Below are 22,585 nucleotides of genomic sequence, written 5' to 3' on the forward strand. Positions count from 1 at the left end.
CCAGCTGGTAACCGCCGAGTGGCCGGAGAGCAGGGCGGGGCCGAGGCGGCGGGCGCCGGGGCGAGCCGGGCTGGGAGGGGTCCTGGACCTGGGGCTGGGGCTGGGGCTGGGCCCGCGGCGAGCCGGAAGCCAGGGAGCAAGTGTGGTGGAGTGGGGCGGGGCCGAGCTAGAAATGGGGCGCCGCGGAGCTGGGAGCCGACCCTGAGCTCATCTTTCGTAGGGAGAGCTGAGTTCTGGGGGCGCCAGAGCCGGAGGCGGAGACGTGAAGTCAGGGCTGAGTGGGCGGAAGAGAGCCTCGGCTGAGGTGAGGCCCAGAAGCGGGAATTGAGAGGTGGAGCCTGCACCCGAGGGACAGAGTTGGGACGGGACACGTTTTCCAAATGTCAGGCTGCTGCAATCAGTCCAATTCCTCTTGGTTTGTCTTTCGGAGGCAGCCCTAAGTCCTCCCACTGCCCCTCCTCATTGCACTGCCCAATTACCTCAGGTCCAGGTGCTGCTCCGATTTCCTCTTTGTCCAGCCCCGGGACTCCTGCCCTGTGGCTGCTACTTTGAATTAGAAACGCTGTCACACAAGTGAAGGTGCCTGGCCACTTAGTCTACTGCGCAGTGTCTCTCTTACGACTCTTAGCTCCTTTTGTTTCAAAAAACTTTGAGTCTTGGTACAATGTGTTTGACTTCTTTAAGGGCAAAGAGGGTGGGAGAAGGGGAAATAAACTTCTAATCTTTGGTGCCTCTCCAAGAATGAAATGATAACTTGGTTTTTCCATTATTTTAACAGACATGGCCACCAATCACCCAAGAGGACACGTGCAACTGCCCCGAGCTGATGCCATTCGTTCACGTCTCATTGATACTTTCTCTCTCATCGAGCATCTGCAAGGCTTGAGCCAAGCTGTGCCACGACACACTATCCGAGAGATAGTTGGTCAGCAGCCTGTTTCTTAACTAGCATAAATTTAAGACTCCTCACCACACCCTCCAAAGAGTAGAAAGCAGAGAGACTATTTTAAGGGTGAAAAATTCAGGGAAGATTGGCTTGGTTGCTAGTTTGTAAATGATATCAAACTTGATAAATCAAAATAAGGCTCTTTGAACCCAGGAGATAGAACCCATGCCCCTCACTTTTAGGCTTAGGATAACTACTAGCCCTGGCTGACTTGGAAGTTTCTACGAAAGACACTGAAAACTTCGAGGATTGAACCTGCTGCCTTTATTCTTAGGCATGGACAGTGTTGGTCATAAGTGATATATTAGCTCTTATTCCAAACTAATGTTAACTGCTGTGAGAAAGAACAACAAGGCAAGCCTCTGCACTAGGGGACCTATTATGTAACCAGTATCCCTGCCCTGGTCCTGCCTGTTCTTCCTATCCCCCAGGGATTTCTCTCTATATTTATCCACTGTCCCCTTTTAATTTTTGGTGTAGATCCTTCCGGTCAGAAGAAGGTTATGTTGGGAGATCAACACCAGCTTGTGCGCTTCTCCATAAAGCCTCGACATGTAGAACGAATTACACATGGCCGGAGGCTGATGAGCAGGCTTCGAGTGCGCTGCAGTCAGAGGCCACCTCTTTCCTTGTGGGCTGGATGGGTCCTTGAGTGTATCCTTTCGTGCCCCTCATTTTTATCCCATGCCTTTACTGTCTCTCTTGCCTCATCATCTGCCTGAAGACTTATTTTCCCATTTCCAAACTCCATTTTCTTCTGATCCTCACTGGTTCTATTTTTGCCCTTATTATTTCACCTGTATAAGAAAGAATTCCACTCCGTATGTTTCCTTAAGAGAAAACAGGTCCTCTCTTCACAAATTTCATCATCTTTCTCATCTTTTTGAATACAATTGTACTGATGGTTGAAATAGGTGAGAACTGACATTGAATGGAAGAGGAAGTGGCTATGGGTCATTTTTCCTATAAATTGATCATTTTTTTATTTTTGACTGTTACTTGAATTGTGATAGGGACAATTATATTAAGTCCCCCATAGTAAGATTTGTGCAACTGCTAAGACATGGAAATATATGGAGGGCTCTCAAGAGAGTGGTAGATATAAAGTAGTCTAGACACTTATAGTGTAATAGACTCATGGGAAACCAAAGATGTAAAGACCAGTTACATTTCTGTGTCAGTTTAATAGTTGTTTAAATTAGCCTTTTGTATTAGAGATATTGGTGCCTATCGGTGAGTGATGCAACACTTACATTTTTTACAAGTATGTTAAATATTAAGTACAAATAAGAAAGCTCACAAAGTATATAAAGCTAGATACAATTAAAATATTAGATGAGCCAAAAAATGACTTAAAGAGTAAATGATTCTAAAATCAGTCCTAAATTATATGAAATGTATTAAAAGCAAAAAAATCTGGAAAATCAATGAGCTCATTTGATTATCATCTCAAACAAACTGCTCCGAAATGATGAAAAGGACTTCCTTGTTTCATCCTCATTGTTTCGGGGAATTTTCCTACTTTATAATAGTCTTTTAATGCAATCAGGTCAAAGATATTTAAATATACAACAATTCTTGATATCACTAACCCACTACAGTATACTATATACTTTGAGGTATTTATTTTTTTTTTAGAGAGTGTGCACACATGTGTAGACGGGAGAGGCAGAGGGAGAGGAAGAGAGAGAAAATCTTAAGTAGGCTCCACACCCAGCGTGGAGCCCGACTTGCAGCTCAGTGCAGGGCTTGATCTCACAACCCTGAGATCATGACCTGATCGAGAGTCAGATGCTTAACCAGCTGAGGTACCCAGGTACCCCTATACCTTGGAAGTATTTTATTTTCTCCCCATTGTGGTGAGGATTTTGAGCTAAGTCACCCACATTTCCTATTTCTTGTATGATAACTGGCATGTATTTGCCTTGTGGTGTTAAGGGTATAGTCTTAAGCCTTGGAATAAAGTAAACAGCAATAAATATACAGGATTTCCTGGATCTAATGGACAAATCAAAATAGAATAGCACTAACCATTCTAGTTGGTAAAACAGTTGAATATGAAACATGATCACTGTGTCACAGAATAGGTGGATTGCTTGAATGGAAATTATCTGGCAAGTTCAGCAAAATTGTATCTTATTAGGTACATTCTCATGGTAGAAAGGCAGGAGGGATTTTGCAAAGGCAAAGAATTTGTGACTAACAGATTTCTTTGAACAGACTAATTCATGTGATAAATATTAAGACTGTTTAGGCTTTTAAAAAAACAATTTTCCAGATCATAGAGAATGTTGTTACAGATAGGGAAAAAAATAGTAATTAACAAACAGTTCTCTAGATCAAAGCTCCCTAATCTTTTTTTTTTTTCTTTTAAAGAGTGTACACATACCTGGGGGGGGGGGGGGTGCCGGCCGGCAGAGGGAGAGAGGAGAGAGAATCTTAAGCAGGCTCCAAGCCCAGCCCAGGGCCTGACACGGGGCTCCTTCTCATGACCCTGAGATCATAACCTGAGCCGAAATCAAGAGTCAGACGTTTAACCAACTGAGCCACCCAGGCGCCCCATCCCCGATCTTTTTGGTCTTGTGATTTTGTTTCCCAGTAATACAGCTATAAACTTGAAAACCTCCTTAGGAGTTTAATCATTCCATTAGTTTTATATGGTATAAAGAAGCAAGTTGAAGTAGAAGTAATATTTTAGACTAGCATATTATTAAATATTTTATTTTAATGTGTATAATATAATTTTTAGCACATTTTTACTTTTGCCATTTTGTAAGTGATTCATGCTGTTTTTAAAGTAAATATATGATTTGCTCATAAATGAATTTTTAAAGGCCGTTAATATATTGTTTGGCTCAGGGATCAAATATATTTATCTTATGTATTATATGCTTTTTAATTTAAGTTTTTGTTCTTTTTTAAAAATTGAGATATAATTGACATATAACATTAATTTCAGGTTTACAACATTATGTAGTATATGTTAAGTACATATTATATATTAAGGTGTAGGTGGAAATTTAATTACGTGTTAGGGTATAAAAAAGAAAAAAATCTACTTTCACAATGATATTGGTAATTCTACTTTTCATTTTAAACATCAATTTGGCTTATTTTTATAATTTTCACATTTTGTTTCCAAATGATGAGAGGGAGAAAAGAAAGAAGATTTGACTCATTTGCAATCCATTTTCTGAAAATAACACATTGCAAGTGTGAATAGTCCTTATTTCCAACAACAAAAAAAATCATGTATAACGTCATTATAATTTTTTACATTGATTTTGAGGTTCTAGAGATATCTTGATGTGCTATATATGAATAATTCTGCAAGTTTATCTCAAGATGAACTTCATCAGATTCTATAAATTGCATTCATCTGATCAAAAACTTTATATAGCATTGGTGTTCCTTACTTCATTGTGGATATAATGAGCCAAATCTTCTTTCTTTTCTCTCTCATCATTTTTTAAAAAAAATACATGATTTGTGCACAAATGAATTTTTAAATGACATTATATATTTTTGGTGTGGGGATCAAATATATTTTATGTATTATATGTTTTTATTTTTTTATTTTTTTGTAGTATATATTTTTAAATTTAATATTATGGATATAACCAGCCAAAAAACAGTTACAATTTCAAACTGTTTAAGTGTCAAAATTGACAGCAGTTTGTGTTGTTCAGAGTGATTGAATATGTTCTTCTAATCTCCATTAACTGCCAAGGATATCAGTCATAGTGCATTTGGAGGCTCTCAGATTGTTCTGTTTCAAAGGCAAACTATTAAATTATTATTTAGCTTTTAAGCCTATTTTGATTTCAGTTTTTTTTTTTTTCCTACAGCATGGTATACATCCATTAAATGCATAAAAGAAATGAAGAGGGTTGAAAAATGAAGGCAATAAGTTGAGGAATAGCAATTAGCAGATAATAGGGTTTTAGGGAGAATGTATAGGATTTAATTTGCTTTGCAGGACAAAATCAGTTTTAGAGAAGAATGGGAAATTTTTTAAAACTAACAAATAAAGAACCAAATAATTTTTTAAAAAAGATTTTATTTAATTATTTGCCAGAGAGAGAGAAAGAGAGCACAAGCAGGGAGAGTGGCAGGCAGGAGAGGGAGAAACAGGCTCCCCGCTGAGCAGGGAGCCCGATGTGGGACTCCATCCCAGGACCCTGAGATCATGACCTGAGCCTAAGGCAGACGCTTAACTCACTGAGCCACACAGGCATCCCAAGAACCAAATCATTTCTTATTATAACTCAGTATGTCTCATGAATCTGGCTTCTTGTTCCTACTTCCCTTATCAAGCACTTTACATATCATGGCCCTACATTTTCATTCTATTCTCAAGGCCCATTGCTTCTTCTTCTTCTTCTTTTTTTTTTTGTAGCAGACAGCATTGGTGGTAGTAAAGAGAGCAATCCCTTGGTGACTGTGTGACCCCAGAGTGGGAAGGCAGTGACTTGCAGCTGTTAGACACATTGATACCAGTAGGAGATGAGTTGTAGCTATTTTTCATGGTCAATTCTTTCTTTTTTTTTTTTTAATTTTTATTTATTTGACAGAGAGACAGCAAGAGAAGGAACACAAGCAGGGGGAGAGGGAGAGGAAGAAGCAGGCTTCCCGCGGAGCAGGGAGCCCGATGCAGGGCTCGATCCCAGGACCCTGGGATCATGACCTGAGCTGAAGGCAGACACTTAAGGACTGAGCCACCCAGGTGCCCCTCATGGTCAATTCTGTCCTCCCCTGTATTTCACAGGTTGAAAAAAATATCAATGTTAAGAAAAGAAACAAAGAAAAATGGAATAGCAGTGGGCACAACTGTGGTTTATAATAGTTTCTGATAATTCTATATCATTCAACTTCCCAATTCCTTAACCTTTATTCATCCTTCGCTCTACTCTCACAGAATTGCTTGAATCCTCAAACACCAAATTGTGGTCACTCAAGCTGACTCTGGAGGTGGCAGCTTGGTTCATCTTGCTTATTTTCATCTTGGAGATCCTTCTTATGTGGATATCCAGCTTCTTCCTCTTCTGGAAGAATGCCTGGAATGTCTTTGACTTTGTTGTCACCATATCGGTAAGGATAGATATCCTGAGGATTAGTTTAGTGGGTTGAGGAATGAGCCTAGATGAATCAAAATGACAGGAAAAGTTAATTAGATCACAAGAAGAACATCATTATTTTGATTTTTTTTTTTTTCTAAAACTGAAGTCAGTCATTTCAGGAGTTGTTGGTATTAGGAGCAAGACAGAACCTAACCACAACATTAGCCCCAACAAGAACATCTACCAGTTACTAAGCACTTACTAAGTGCCAGGCACTGTTCTAAGTGTTTTACGAGTATTTTCTCATTTGAGCTCCACAACAACCCAATGAGATAAGCACTGTGCTTATCCCCTTTTTATGTTGGAGCAAACTGAAGTGCAGAGTTTAAGTAATTTAGTAGAGGAAGGCTCAATTGGAAACAGTCCTCAGAGAATGCTGTTCAAGAGATAATGCCCAATGAACTATGAAGAAGATGAGATAAAGAAAGGGGTAATTGTGCAAGGGTGCTTTGGGTATATTTTACTCATAATCTACGTGTTTCCCACAGTCCCTGCTTCCTGAGGTTGTGGTGCTGGTAGGGGTAACAGGCCAGTCTGTGTGGCTCCAGTTGCTGAGGATCTGCCGGGTGCTAAGATCTCTCAAACTCTTTGCACGATTTCGTCAAATTCGAGTCATTATTTTGGCCCTGGTGAGGGCTCTCAAGGTGATTTGACTGTTGCAGCTAAACCAACTGGGCAGGGTGGATAAACATTGGAATTTAACATAAAACAAGTCTGGGTGGGTCAAAGAGGTCAACAAGGGACCCTATGAAATGTCATTGGATGAGAAAGGGCTGGGGAAAGCTGCTGTGGTCTAGAGATAACTGGACTCGGGAGTGGAAGTGAGGGTTTTGGTGGGTGATTGCCAGGGTGGGCTTGACTCTGCTGTAGGTGGAATCAGCCTAGTCTGGCCCAGCTCTGACTCAAGGTCATGACCTCTAGAGCATGACCTTCCTCTTGATGTTGCTGCTCATCTTCTTCTACATTTTTGCTGTGACTGGTGTCTACTTCTTTGAGGATTTCACCCGTTCAACTCGCCAGGACCTGAAGTACCACATGTTCTTCTCGTAGGCAGGACTGGGGGAATCGTGGGTGGGGGGAGAGGGTTTGGGCAAGAAACTGGGAAGCTAGTCCAAAGTAAGTAATACAGAAAGTATAGTCTATTGTAAGAAACTGGAATAGAAAACAATAGGGAGAAAATAAGAGAAAGCAAAGGAATAGTGAGTAGTATTAGCTCTGATTTTGAGGATAGGGTGGCTAGTTCCAGGTTTGCTCTGGGTTTTGAAATTTAAACATCCCCTCCTCAACCATCTTTAGATAGCAGTATACTCCAGTGATTAAGCTCTGTTTTCTATGCCTCAGTTACCTCTTTTGAAAAATGAAAATAATAGTTGCACTACCTCATAAGAGTGTAGGAATTAAAGTAATGCATTTTTGCACTTAGCACAGATTTTGACACAGTGTAAGTGATCAACACATGCTACTATGACTCTCAAACAGGTCACTAGTTCTACCCCAAAGTCTAGGTGTGGGGGTTACACACCGAACAGAAGATTGGAATCCAATCTTGTCAGCACCTCTTAGGTCTCAGACTAACAGACTAACAGGTAGCTTTGTAAGAGTACTGAGTTAGGAGAGTCCCAAATATTTGTGTGCATGTGTAACCCCCTGTTCGGTGAAGTCCATAGAACAGTGAAGAATGAACTTACAAAAAAAGATATGCAGTTGGTGATTCATTCAATTTTTAAAAATTCAGCCAGTACCTATTTATTGAGCACTTACTATGTTCCAGGCACTAATGGAATAGTGAGAGATATTCATGGATTATTCATGATAAAGGAAAACCTAATAAAACAACTGCAAACTGAAGAAAGCTTAGCTAAAAAATTGATAGAAAGAAGCCAAAGTCAGAGCAAACTACAAAGAAATGTTCTTATGTTGTTTTAAGAGTAAAAAAATAACGTTTCTGAGAGATTTAGATCTCTGTTCTGTCTGTACCCACACGTCCTTTTTCTCTAGGGACCTGCTGAATTCCCTAGTGACAGTGTTCATCCTCTTCACCATGGACCATTGGTACGCACTGCTTCAGGATACCTGGAAGGTGCCCGAAGTCAGCCGTGCCTTCAGCAGCATCTATGTCATCCTTTGGTTGTTACTTGGTTCCATTATCTTTCGAAACATTATAGTAGCTATGATGGGTAAGCACAGAAGAGGGAAAACTTGGTTGTGAGGGGTAGCGGGGAAGAAATTAGGGTGAAAGTTAGGATTGGTAGGTTATGTATAGAGAGAACCTGAGGTAGCAGGAAGGCTTGGGGCCTGGAATGGATATTTCACTTGGTTTCACCCCACCCAAGCCCTCTCCCCAGGTCTATTTACCACTATATCCCAACTCCTAATGGCCCTTCGGGGCAGTTACTAATTTCCAGAATATCAGGAATGAACTGAATGAGGAGATGACACATCTGGAGGTTCAGCATAAAGCCGACATATTCAAGCGGCAGATTATCCAGAGGTCTGCTGCCCCATTTTCAAACTCAAGTTTAGTTCTGAAGGGTATCCCAACCTCATTCCCTTTTTCTACTCCTTGGCCTTGACCCCGTTTTTCCCTTCCTTTCCACAGAAGATTTGCCCCAGGTTTAGAATTCCCCAGCTCTAGGGGCGCCTGGGTGGCTCAGTTGGTTGGGCGTCTGCCTTAGGCTCAGGTCATGATCCCAGGGTCCTGGAATTGAGTCCCACGTCGGGCTCCTGCTAAGCGGGGAACCCACTTCTCCCTTCCTCTCTGTCTGCAGCTTCCTCTGCTTGTGCTCTCTCTCTCTCCATCAAATAAATAAAATCTTTTTAAAAAAAGAGAATTCGCCAGCTCTAGAATATTGCCTGATTCTTTATCCGCTGTTGGGACTTTCCCACTCTTTTTCACCTTCTTACTACAATGTGTTCTCCTTAGTTTTCTTCATTTTATGATCTGAATTCTTTTTTCCTTACCACGCTCCTGCATCAGTATAACTCTCTTCACTCTTCTGTGTTTTTTGCTTTACAGGAGACAAAACCTGTCCCCTGAAGCAATGAGGTCAAGCCTAAGCAAAGTGGATGCCAGGTTAGGAGTGTAAATGTGAACCGGGATAGACAAACGTGAAGGAGGAGAGGGTGGAAAACTAAAGATGAAGATTGACTTTGAGAGATAATCCATTTATTCAATAACTATTTATTGTAGTAGGTTGAGTGGTGGCCCCCCAAAAGAAATATCCATGTCCTAACCCCCTGGAACCTGTGAACATGACTTGATTTGGTAGAAGGGTATTTGCAAATGCAATTAAGTTAAGGATCTTGAGATGCAATCACCCTGGATTATCCAGGTAAGCCCTAAATGCAGTGACAAAGGCCCTTATAAAAGACAGAAGAGGAGAAGACCTAGACCTTGAAGAGGAGAAGATGTGAAGATGGACATAGAAATTGGAGAATTGGAGTGATGCAACTGGAAGCCAATGAATGCTAGGCAACTGCCAGAAGCTAGAGGAAGCAAGGAACCTTCTCCCCTAGAGCTTCCAGAGGGAGTATGGCCCTGCTGACACCTTGATTTCAGACTTCTGTCTTCCAGAATTGTGAGAGAATAAGTTTCTGTTATTTTAAGCTATCAAGTTTTTGGTAATTTATTACAGCAGCCATAGGAAATTGATACAAGTACCTTCTATGAGACAGATGTTATTCTAGACCCTGAGTATTCAGCACTGGACAAGAGAGCAGAAGGAGAAACAAGAAACTCATTCATCCATTCAAGAAATAATTATTTTGGGGGCACCTGGCTGGCTCAGTTGGTAGAATGTGTGACTCTTGATCTTGGGGTCATGAGTTCAAACCCCACATTGAGCATGGAGCCTACTTAAAAAAATAATTATTATTATTTATATAAACTTTTTTTTATTAAGTAAACTCTACACCCAACATGGGGCTTGAACTCATGATCCCAAGTTCGAGTCACATGCTCTACTGACTGAGCCAGTCAGGCGCCCCAAGAAATAAATATTGAATACTCATTAGGTGCTTGGACTGTGTCAGTGAACAAAATAGGCAATAATGCCTGTTCTCATGGAGATTACATACCGGCAAGGGGAAAGAGACAATAAACAATGAATATATAAAATGAGTAAATTAATATATTAGAATATGATAAGCATTATGAAAAAAAAAATAGAATAGGTGAAAAGGGATTGTAATATAGGGTGGGGATTGCAGATGGGTTATAATTTTAAACAAGGTAGTCAGGATGGCCTCATTGAAAAGGTAACATTTGAACAAAGACTTAGAGAATGGGAGGGGATTACTGTGTGGCTATCTATGGGAAGAGTGTCATAGGCAGAGGGAACAGCTGATGTGCTTGAAAAACATCAAAGAAACCACTGTGACTAGAGCAGGGTGACCAGTGGGGGAGAGTGATAGAAGATGAGGTCAGAGAGATAATGGGAACCTCATCCTGTAGGGCTATGAGGGCCATTATAGAGACTTAGGCTTTCACTTTGAGTGAAATGGAGAGCAGCAGAGTAGAGCAGTGACATGAAGTGACTTACATTGAAGAAGGATTTCTCTGGTTGCGGTGTTGATGCACTGTAGAAGAACAAGGGAAGAAGCAGAGAGACGAGTTAGAAGGCTAAAGCTATCCAGGCAAGAGGTGATGATGGCTCAGACAACAGTGGTACCAGTGAGAAAAGATGTATTTTTAAGGTAGAATCAATAGGATTTCTTGGTTGATTGGATGGAGTATAAGAGAAGAGTTGAGAATGACTCCAAAGTTTTGGCCAGAGTAGCTGGAAGGATGGATTAGCTGAGATGGGGAAGGCTGGGAGTGGAAGAGGTTTGATGGGCAAAGAGTTCAGTTTGGGTTGAATTTGAGATGTCTATTAGACATTCAGCTGGTGATGATATGTGAGTAAAAGTTGTATATCCAAGTCTGGATTGAGGAGTGAAATCTGGACTAGAGGTTTAAATTTGCATTTGGAAGACATTTAAACTCAGGAGAAGAGATCACCAAAGGAATGACTGTAGATGGGGAAGATAAAAAGGTAAGAGCTGAGCCTCAGGGCCCCTCAAGATATAGAACTGAGGGGGCAAACTATAGTTGTGGTGTAACAGGCATAGAGCTACGTACGGAGCGAGGAGCTAAAACTTAGCAAAATAAGGTCGAGTGTGGAATGCAGGGCCTGAGTAAAATGGAACACAGAAGCTATGTGGTGAGGGGCACTAACAGGGATATACCACACAGGATCGTTGAAGTTGGAAGTGCTTAAAAGCTCAAATTTTGGGAGCAGTTTGGCCCTCATGACCTTAAGTCCCAGCTTCAGGGGATGGCAAGGGCCAGGGCCGGCGTAATGAAAGAACTAGCCATATCTCATAAATGTATTTGAAGGAATAAAATATCTCCTTTCACTTATAGAGATGCCAGCCAACAAAGACAATCTTTGGACTTATCAAAAGCTTTTGAAGAAGAGTCTAAACACAGTGCTGACGAGGAGGGTTCAAGAACATCTGCACCGAAAATAAAAGATTCCTTGTCAAAAACGAAAAAGTCCTCATCTTCTTCCTCCTCCTCTTACTCTTCTTCCTCCTCATCTTCATCTTCCTCCTATTCCTCTTCTTCTGAGTCCAGATATTTAGACTCCATTGGTAAGCAGAGTTTCTTTCATTTGAATTCAGACTCCTCCAGGAGACATCCCAATCTTAATAGGAGCTCTCCCACTATATCTACTTCCCAGTTTTCTCCACCAGTCTGATTTTCTGGTCTTAATTGCTTACTTGGTGCTTTCTTTCATTTCCCCTGTACTTCTGCTTCACTTTGGGTAAGTGTGGCCATGGCTGTCTTTGCTTACTGTAAAAAGTTGTCTCTTGGTGATGTTCCCTTTCCCCTCCCTGATTCCTGTTTACTCTTGCATCCCTGCTTTTCCTTCCCACATGATAGGATCTATTAGCTCTTATCCAACTTCCACAGATCTAGACATGTTTTTAAGAAGCATTCCTCCCTCCAGGTCAGTTGGACTGGGAGACTCATGTGCACCAGAATCTGCCTGGGCTAATGGAAATGGATCAGGATGACCGTGTCGTTTGGCCTAGAGATTCACTCTTCCGATATTTTGAATTGCTAGAAAAACTTCAGTATAACCTAGAGGAGCGTAAGCGGTTGCAGCAGTTTGCAGGTATGGATTCAGGGCACTCATGGGGACCAGGGGTTAAGTACATTGGAGTAACATATTGGACTAGCATATATAACTGGGGAGAAGGAGGAGAGTGTCCACTATTTGGGCATTTCAGCTTCTGAATTTCCACCTCGCACTTAAAAAGGCAATTCCTTCGTTTGGTATGTCACATTCTTATGTCCTGATTTCTTATAATCTAGAGAGAAACTGACAGCTTGCTTCTCCAGTAGACCTCTAAATCCTATGAGGTCCGAGAGCTTGTTTCCCAAGAGGAACTAGTGTCCAATTGCAGGTGTTGGGTGTTAGTATAAGGTGGGCTCTTGCTCGGTTTGTGCAGTGCTCTCCCTTTTGGACCTGTTTCTGCTCTCTGAAGGGCATACTTCAGACCTGAGCAGTAGGGCCTCATCCTCAACTTGGATAGCAACGGGGATCAGACAGTGAGCAGAGAGCTCACAAGTGCCCACTGCTTCCAGGCCCCAAAAGAGGTTTATGAATTGTAGGCTTTTCTTCCTTTCAGACCCTTCTAGTGTCAGCCTAGACAGAGAGAAGTATGTACATTATTTAAATAGTAGAGTTAATTTAAGTGGAAAACTACTTGCTCAAAATTATTTCCCCTAAATTGCTCCTTTGAAATTTCACCACTGAGAGATGAATTGACGTTAATAAATTCTCCCTCTAAAAATACAAAAACTGGAAAAGTTAGGGGCCATTTTTTATAATTTAATAGGGATTAGTGTTGTCTTTCTCATACCTAATTGTCAGCTTCATGTGAAAATAACAATGAGGGAAGAGGAATGTGTGTGTGGCAGGCACAGGAGGGCAATCAGAGGAATTTGTAACGGTGAAACATGAAATTTAGAGCAGGATGTCACAGACAGGCTTTGCCTGCGTCATAATGTTGCCTAAGGTTAATCCTGTTCTTTCCAGTTGTCCTCAGTCCTGCCTTCCCACTTGTTCTCTGGGTAGAAACAGGATGAAAGAGAGGAAAAGGAGAAATGTAGCTTCTTTAATCTGGGTTAATTCATCTATGGCAGAGAGTACTGCCTCATAGGGCTTAATGAAAGTAAAGGTTCATAAAGATTTGTGTGGGAGCCTAGAACCCAGAAAAGCAGAGTCTTTAAACATTTGTATGTCCTGAATATTCTTAGCTTTGTAGCCTCACACCCCCGTCTCTTTACAGTGCAGGCACTGATGAACTTTGAAGACAAAGAAAGCTGACAATGGATGGCTTTGATTTCTTTGGCAAAAATTAATGAAAGGAATAGTTGGAAATGGAAAACTCAAAGTATAAATGTCTAATAAATACTGTTGATAATTACTTAGTGGTCTGTCTCTGAGACATAGGGAATATGGAAGTGTTTAAAGTCAGGCTGAAAAAATTAGTTCAGGTGCCATTGGGGCCCATGGTCCTTGCCTTTCTACTCTTTCTACAGCTCCTAAATCTCACTTCTTTCTTGACTTTGTCATTGTAACCCCCACCCTTCCTGCAACCTTTACTTCCTGGTAGAGTCCTAATTTTACCGTCTCCCTCCCTGATGGGTACAGGCCTCTGGGGGTGGGAGGGTAAAGAGATCCCAGGAGCTGTACAGTAAATAATTGAGAACTCTTGTTTCCATTGCCTATTCTATGAACATTGCTTCTCCTATGCACCATTAACTTTCATCAAACATCAGGGCGCCTGGGTGGTTCAATTGGTTAAGCCTCTGACTCTTGATTTCTCTTCAGGTCATGATCTTAGGGTCGTGGTATCAAGCCCCTTGTTGGGCTCAGCACTCAGCGCAAAGTCTCCTTGTCCCTCTCCCTCTGCTCCTCCCTGCCATTCACGTGTGCTCTCTCTCTCTCTCTCGAATAAATAAATAAATAAGTAAAATAAAAAAAAACTCTTTAATCAAACATCATTTGATTAAAAGGTCCATTTAGGGGGCACCTGGGTGACTCGGTTCAGCATCTGGCTCTTGATTTGAGCATCCACTTTCAGCTCAGGTCATGATCTCATGGGTCATGGGATCCAGCCCTAGGTTGGGCTCCTCACTCAGCGGCAGAAGATTCTCTCCCTCTGCTTGTCCCCCCTACTCACTCACAAGTGAGCTCTCTCTCTCTCTCTCAAATCTTTATTTATTTGAGAGAGAGAGAGACCATGGGGGGGCGGGGAGACAGAGGGAGAGGGAGGGCAGACTCCCTGCTGATTAGGGAGCAGGACCCTGGGATCATGACCTAAGCTGAAGGGAGATGCTTAACTGACTGAGCCACCCAGGTGCCCCTAAATAAATAAATCTTTTTTTAAAAAAGGGTCCCTTTATTCCATTTCCTTGCCATTGCTCCAGGCGGTGATTCCACTATGTAGGAATGTTCAAATCAGTAACTGTCCCATAGATTTTTAGTGTTAGAAGAGAGACCTCAGAGTTCATTTATCTCCCATCAAATCAGGAACACCTTTTAGAACATCACTGAAAGGGGGTACCCAGCTGAGGCTTAACGTTTCTAGTTACTGGGGATTTATTATCTAGAAGGGATCCCATTCCACTGTTGGATGACTCAAGTCTTTACAAATATTTGTTACTAAACATTCTGTCATTTATTGAGTTTTAACATGCACGAGGAGATAAATATATTCATACATAAAAAACACTGAGCTGGGGGCGACTGACCGACTGAAGTAAAAGTTGTCTAAAACCAAAAACCAACGTTATGTTACAAGGAAAAGCATTTTAGTTACTCCCCATAAAATGAGAAACAAAATAAAAATGTTTTAAAATAAATATCAATATATAATATGTATTAAAAATCCTATCATGGGTGCCTGGGTGGCTCAGTCGTTAAACGTCTGCCTTTGGTTCGGGTCATGATCCCGGGGTCCTGGGATCGAGTCCCGCGTTGGGCTCCCTGCTCCTCAGAAACAGGGAGCCTGTTTCTCCCTCTGCCTCTGTCTGCCGCTCCCCCCTGCTTGTGTTCTCTCTGTCAAACAAATAAATAAAATCGTTAAAAAAAAAAAATCCTATCGTAAGAAAAAAAAATCCTATCATAAGAAATAGGGTATGACTATATGGAAAGAAGAGAGGGATGGGTAAAACAGGTGAAGGGGAGAGGTAGGGGGGAAAAGATGGTGGAGGAGTAGGGGACCCTATTCCAACTAGTCCCCGGAATTGAGCTGGATATCTGCCAGACCACTCTGAGCACCCACGAAATCAGCCTGGGATGTAAGAAGATCTGGATCTCTACAAACAGAATATCGCAGACGGTTGGTTTCGAGGCTAATAAAACAATTTCTAAGACTTAAAAAAAAAACAGGTGAAGGGGATTAAGAGTATGTTTATTGTGATGAGCACTGAGTAATGTATAGATTGTTAAATCATTATATTGTACACCTGGAACTAATATAACAATTGAACTAAAAAAATGTAAAACAATAGCAATAAAAAAAACCAACAAAAATTTATTTGGAAATTAAAACTAGAGGGGCGCCTGGGTGGTTCAGTCAGTTAAGCATCTGACTCTCAATTTCGGTGGCTCAGGTCATGATCTTAGGGTCCTAAGATTTAGCCCTGCGTAGGGCTCCATACTCAGCACAGAGTCCATTTGAGATCTCTCTCCCCTCTGCGCCTCCCCCTGCTCTCTTCCTCTCTCTCCTTCAGATAAATAAATAAATAAATAAATAAATAAATAAATAAATAAATTAGAAAAACTAGAAATACTATTTTTAGATGACTGTATACATAGAAACCCCAAAAGAATCAAGAATTAGAGATAACCAAGGATTTCCGTTAAATACAAACAGAAGAGGGTTGGAGAAAGAAACCTGGAAAACAGGAACATTTAAGGGATAGAAGGAGGAAGAGGAGTCCAAAAGAAGCCTGAGAGGGAAGAGCTGAAGAGACAGAGGATAATCATTGTAGAGTAATGTTCTTGGAGCCAAGATAGGATTTCAAGAAAGGAATGGTCCAGTCAGATCTGGATTGGAGCATCCATTGAGCCTGGTAATCAGAATTCAATAAACCTAATAAGACAGAGTAAGGAAATACTATTTAATAAATCTTACATATGATATTCACAAAGTAGATGCTCATTGAGCAGCATCTTTGAGTAGCTTTGCTCAGAGTGAATCTGAGGACCAGCAGAATTGGCTTCATCTGGTAACTTGTTGGAAGTGCAGGATCACAGCTCCCATCCTCAGGGTCCTATTGAATCAAGTGTTACATATGCACGTTAAAGTTTCCAAAGCACTTCTTTATAGGTATTTAACAACATCCCCTCTTGGCTTTCTATAGCTGACTTTTTCAAATGAATGATCTATGCAGGCTGTTTCATTTTTTAACTCCTTAATGAAAGTGATCTGGTTTCAGCTCTACTGGAATGGAAGTTTATTCAACAAATATTTGTTGAGTTCCTATGTTCCAGACACTGTTCTAGACATTAGGATACATCAATGAATGAACAGGACAGAAATCCCTGCCCATCCTAACTAGTTCCTCATAAGATCACCAGGTAATAAATGATAAGTTCCATGAAGACTGATTTTACCTCCTCCCATTTTCCCCCAAATTATCCTTCTAGCAGCCCAGAGCCATGTGATAATAGCTGTACAAAACCAAAAACAAGCAAAACCTTTTTTGTCTAAAGACAAATATTCCCAGGTTGAAAAACCAAGCTTCACTGGTAATGAAGCCATTATTCTTCTCATTCCTTTTATCCTTGCCCTGAGTATCCCTGCTATAGGAATACCCCACTATTCCAAAGGAAGAGATTGAAGCTCTATGCCAGATAATAATGAGCATTCTTCAGGAACATTTTGTAAGTGACGTTACGACTTAGATATTGTTGTGATATAACAAAATTGAAATTTTTTTCACATACGGTTTGTATTGAGCTTTTATTTTAGAGCATAGTTTCCCCCTTTGATCTCCAGTTATTACTTACATCTTCAAATACCATACTGGAACTCAAACTAACGTGTTGCCACTTGGAAACAGAAAAATTAATATTTGTTTTATTATAACATAAGGTATATAAAAAATAATTCAAGAAGGAAAGAAAAAAACTTATAACAACAGTACAGCTTCTACCTACTGTATTACTGTAATAACTAACTTTTATTTTTTTAAAGTTCAACATGGATTATTTGTTATGAATCTACATTCATTTTGCTTTATTATAATTTATCTATATATTGTAATTGTGTCTTAAATTTAATATAAAAGTTTAAAATTTTTAAAAAACGTATTTATTATACTTTCAAAGGTTTAAAACCTCAGAGAATCAGTAGGTCTCAATCCACCTCATTTCTTGAGACTTCGTACTATACTAGTTGGCCTAATGTTTACAAAGGGATTCATTTCTTTTTTCAACAAAAGTTTTCATGTTCTTTATGTCCCAGCCATGATGTTCAGTTTTGAGGATAGAAAAACTGTTCAGGGGGCGCCTGGGTGGCTCAGTCATTAAGCGTCTGCCTTCGGCTCAGGTCATGATCCTAGAGTCCTGGGATGGAGCCCCACATCAGGATCTTTGCTCAGCGGGAAGCCTGCTTCTCCCTCTCCCACTCCCCCTGCTTGTGTTCCCTCTCTTGCTGTGTTTCTCTCTCTGTCAAATAAATAAATAAAATCTTAAAAAAAAAAAAAGAAAAGAAAAACTGTTCAGTGTATGAATGCAAACCTTTTTAAAGGCCACTTTTGGAGAGATTTCTGTTCTTTACTATGACAAGTAGAATTTTTCTGTATTTTTCCTATTTAGGTGACTTACGGTGGGATGAAAATTTTTAACTTTTTTTTTTTTTTCAGAGGAACACATGCATGAGCTGGAGGGGAGAGGCAAAGGGAGAGGGAGAGTGAGAATCTTAAGCAGGCTCCACAGTCAGCGCAAAGCCCAACACAGGGCTTGATCTCACAACCCTGAGATCATCACCTGAGTCGAAATCAGGAGTCAGACGCTTAACTGACTGCGCCACCTGGGCGCCCCAAACATTTTTACCTTTTTATTTTAAAGTAATTTGAGGCTCACGGAAGAGATGCAAAGGTAGTTCCTAGGTACCTGTCACCCAGGTTTCTCTAGTATTAACATCTTACATAACCAAGATATAATAATCAAAATTAATAAATTAACATTGGTAATATGCTATTAATTTAGGTATAGGCTTTACTAGGATTTTGTCAGTTTTTCCACTAATGTCCTTTTTCTGTTCTAGGTTCCAGACCAAGATTCGATATTGCATTTAGTTGTCATGTCTCCTTAATCTCCTCTGCTTGTAATAGTTTCCTTAGTCTCCTTGTCTTTCAAGACCTTGGTATATTTGAGGAGTTCTGGTCAGGTATTTTACAGAATAGGTTCACCTGATGTTTTCTCATTATTATATTGAGGTAATGAACTTTTAGAAGAATACCAGTGAGGTGAAGTGGCCTTCCCAGCACATCATATCAGGAGATATATCATAGTGATATATGTCATAACTGGTGATGTTAACCTTGATCCCTTAGTTAAGGTGATGGTGACCAGGTTTCTCCACTGTGAAGTTAACTCTTTTCCCCCTTTATAAGCAATAAATACTTGGAAGGAGATACTGTGAGGTTATGCAAATATCTTGTTTCTTCTTAAACTTTCCCCCATTAATTATAGTTCATCAGTGAATCTTGTTTGCAGTAATTACTAAAGTGGTGTTCTATTCCTCTTGTTCCTTCTATATTTATTAATTGGAATTCTTTTTGTAAAGAACTGTCCCTGCTCTGAGGTGAACATTTTAAGTCTTTATCTTAGTAGAAGTAGCAATCTCATCACCATGGTAGCCCCTATAATATAGGCCAGGAATGTGTGGGGTAGAATGAATTTATTTATTTAACAAATCCTTTGCTTAATACTATGTGCCAGTAACTGTTAGGAACCTGGGGTACAACAAGGTGTAGTCTCTGCTCGAGACCTTATATTCTAGTCTAGTGTAAGATGAGGCTTAGATTTCTGTATTGAAGACTAGGTAGATTCCTCTGAGCATGGCATATGACCCCACAAAAGCCTTTGTAGGACCAAATAATACTTTATCTATCTGACTGATGTCCTTATTTTTAAACTTCTCTTCAGTGAGGATGCACTGGACTTCCTCCCCTCAACCTGTCTACCCCTCAACACTTCTAACCAGAAGTCTTCACTGTATAACTTCCCCCACCCAAATCTCACACAAATTTCTCTTGTTGGCCAACCATCACAGGGAGCCATACAGGGAAAGGAATTCTGGGAAATCAATTCCATTTTAGCTAAATTAACAAAGTTCAAAACCACTATAGATCATTTGACCATTTTACCTTCATTGAAATTTTCTTCTCCTTTGGCTTCATGACACCACTCTCTTCAGGTTTTCCTTTGGATTCCTTCCCTTCCTCTTCTGCTGTTAGCCATCTTCTTGCCAAGCTTTAAATGTGTGGTCCTCAGCCATTTTTGCTTTATACTCTACAAATTCCAACTAATTTTGTCCACTTTTATGGTTTCAACTACTGTTTGTATGCTGATGACTTCTAACTCCATTTCAACCCAGACCTCTCTTAGAAACTCCAGGAAAAATATTCATTTGTCTATCCTTAGGCATTTCATTTGTCTATCCTTAGGTAATTCATTTCTAATATGTCCAAAATTGAATTATTACCATTCCATCAAAACTGTTCTTCCTCTTCTAATCCCAATAAGGACCGAAAAGCAATTGCCCTCGGTGGGGGGAGTCCTCAATGATCCCCTCCCTACTTTACTCAACTAGTTCCATAGTTTTTCTGAAAATCTTTCACTTAAAACACTGCTTCTTGGGGTGCCTGGGTGGCTCAGTTCATCGGGAGTCTGCCTTCAGCTCCGGTCACAATCCCATGGTCCTGGGATCGAACCCTGGGACCCGTTCCCTGCTCAGCCGGGAGCCTGCTTCTCCCTCTCCCTCTGCTTCTCCCCCTGCTTGTGCTCTCTCTCTGTGTCTCTCAAATAAATAAATAAAATCTTAAAAAAAACCCACTGCTTCTTGTACCAATTTTGGTATTAAGATTCTTAGATGCAAAAAAAGAATTAATCTTGAGCTAGTCTAATCATAGTAGTAGTAACATTTAGTGGATTTGTACCAGTGCTGGGCACATCATAGGCACTTTAAAATGCAAGGGAATAGGAGCGTCTGGGTGGCTCAGTTGGTTAGGTGTCCAGCTCTTGGTTTCAGCTTGGGTCCTGGTCTCAGGGTTATGGGATCAAGCCCCCCATCAAGCCCCACATCAGGCCCTGTGCTCAGAGCAGAGTCTGCCTGAGATTCCCCTCACCCTCTTCCCCTCCCCCTGCTCAAGCACATGCATGCTCTCTCGCTCTCTCTCAAAGAAGTAAATAAAATAAATCTTTAAAATACAAGGGAATGAACATAATTGGATTGATGAGTAATATCTCCATTTTACAGATGAGTGAATTATAAACACTTCTGATTATAGAAGTAATAATAGAATGGGGACCTAGACTTCAGAGGCTTAGTATCAAAATGCAAACATAATTTAAAAGTATTTTAATCAAGAGAGTCAAAGGCTATACTGCAAAAACATATTAATCCTGAAACCTTAGTGGTTTAACACAAGAAAGGTTTATTTCTCATTCATTGGGCAACTCTTCAAAGCAACTACTGTTGATTCTTATTATTTGCAATAGTTATGTTCTATAAAGTTGCCACAAACACTGAATTAGCAAATACTAAACCATTGCTCTTAGGGAAAACATGGGGTTAGGTTCCTACAAGCCTCTGGTTACCACATTTTCCACTGTAGATGGATATATAACCTTGTTTTATATATTGTGTTTTATATAAGGTGTTTCTGTTTGAAGACTCCTTATTTAATATATGTTGTTGATTCATTAGCACTGACCTCTCTGTCTCTGTCAACAGCACTACAACCCATGCCTAAATAAAGTTCATCCAACACATATTTTCTCTGTAAGGCACATCACAGCCTTCCTGTGCTTAGGAACACTGGAAAGAACTTTAGCACTAAGCGTAAGGGCCATTTTAAACAGTGAAATCACCAACAAAAAGGACAAAAATGCTAAACTTGCGGCACTAAATTGGTCATGAAAAGGACACTGACTTATAGTATGAGAAGGCAGTGGAGCATTGCCATATTTAATCTCAGCTGGGAACGTGCACATCAGGGGACTCAAATTTTTCACCACTCTGCATACGTCTGTGAGTGATTATGAAAACACTGCAAGTATTGATTTTGGTTCACAAATTTTAATGAGTAGGCTAATTCACAAATACAGAACTCATAAATAATGAGAATTGATTGTAAATGTTCTGGTATAATTTGGAGCTTGAGGCTACTTGGCCTTGTGACATTGCCATCTCAACTTGCAGTTTCTAGGTTACCTCAACAGGCAAGAGATTACAGGAGCATCATTCACTAACTCTTAAAGTCTTTGGTCATTTACTATTCACTGGCCAGAACTAATCACCTGCCCCCACCCAACAGAAAGACATCTGGAAAATGTGGGTGGGGACTGCTTGGATAGCTAATGAGCAATATATATTTCAGTTACAAAAGGCAAATCAAAAAGGGAGAAAAATAATTGTAATTTACAAAGGGAAGATTGTGTTCTTGTCAGACAGAGTACCCTATGACAGGTTTGGGACAGTGAGGATGTTTCAGATTTCTCAACTTCTCCGGCTCCTCTTGGGTATCTCCATTTCAATTGCTAATTACAGAGCATTCCAGTCACCCCCACCAATCTTATCCATTTCACTTTAGCTAGCTACATGATTAATTTCTTGTTCTAGATTTCTGTAATTTCAGTTTGTTGTTTCTGTTTTTCTCTTTCTCTTTGATCATTCATAGATTGGTACTCTTCTCACTCTTGTTAGACTTTACCAAACCCCAGTTGACCCTTGAACAACATGGGTGTGGGTCCACCTATACACCATTGTTTTGTTTGTTTGTTTGTTTAGATAAATACAGTACTGTAAATGTATTGTCTCTTCCTTATGATTTTGTTAATAATATTTTCTTTGCTCTAGTTTATTAGAAGAATATGGTATATAATACATATAATATATAAAATATGCATTAATCAATGGTTTATGTTGTTGGTAAGGCTTGCAGTTAACAGAAGGCTATTAGTAGTTAAGTTTTTGGGTAGTTAAGATTTTTGACTGCACAGGGGTTGGGGGGTGCCCCTAATCACCTGCCTTGTTCAAGGGCCAACTGTATAAGCAGTAACCTGCTTATATCGAATAGCTTGCTATATTAGCTATAAACCCTAAATACTTTACCCTCAGTTGGCACGTAGTCTGAATCCTCGGTGGCAATAGGATTGCTTAACCAACCACTTGCTCCATCATCATGTGGACTGCCAAGAATTTCCCAGCCTGGGTTGAGGGA

At 40.3% G+C, this 22,585-nt stretch overlaps 1 protein-coding gene across 1 annotated transcript; it reads left to right on the top strand.

Moving 5' to 3' along the window:
- The first annotated feature begins 104 nt into the window (after positions 1-104).
- On the top strand, positions 105-14,065 carry CATSPER2 (cation channel sperm associated 2). The gene is made up of 13 exons (XM_036120000.2): positions 105-304; positions 779-925; positions 1,427-1,600; positions 1,792-1,860; positions 5,865-6,037; positions 6,555-6,710; positions 6,988-7,112; positions 8,065-8,243; positions 8,458-8,557; positions 9,083-9,139; positions 11,471-11,700; positions 12,060-12,227; positions 13,408-14,065. Exons 2-13 carry the CDS (start codon positions 781-783, stop codon positions 13,443-13,445), a joined length of 1,614 nt encoding a protein of 537 aa, XP_035975893.1. The 5' UTR covers positions 105-304; positions 779-780; the 3' UTR covers positions 13,446-14,065.
- The last annotated feature ends 8,520 nt before the right edge of the window (positions 14,066-22,585 follow it).

Source organism: Halichoerus grypus, chromosome 8, assembly GCF_964656455.1.
Source record: "Halichoerus grypus chromosome 8, mHalGry1.hap1.1, whole genome shotgun sequence".
Lineage (NCBI taxonomy): Eukaryota > Metazoa > Chordata > Mammalia > Carnivora > Phocidae > Halichoerus > Halichoerus grypus.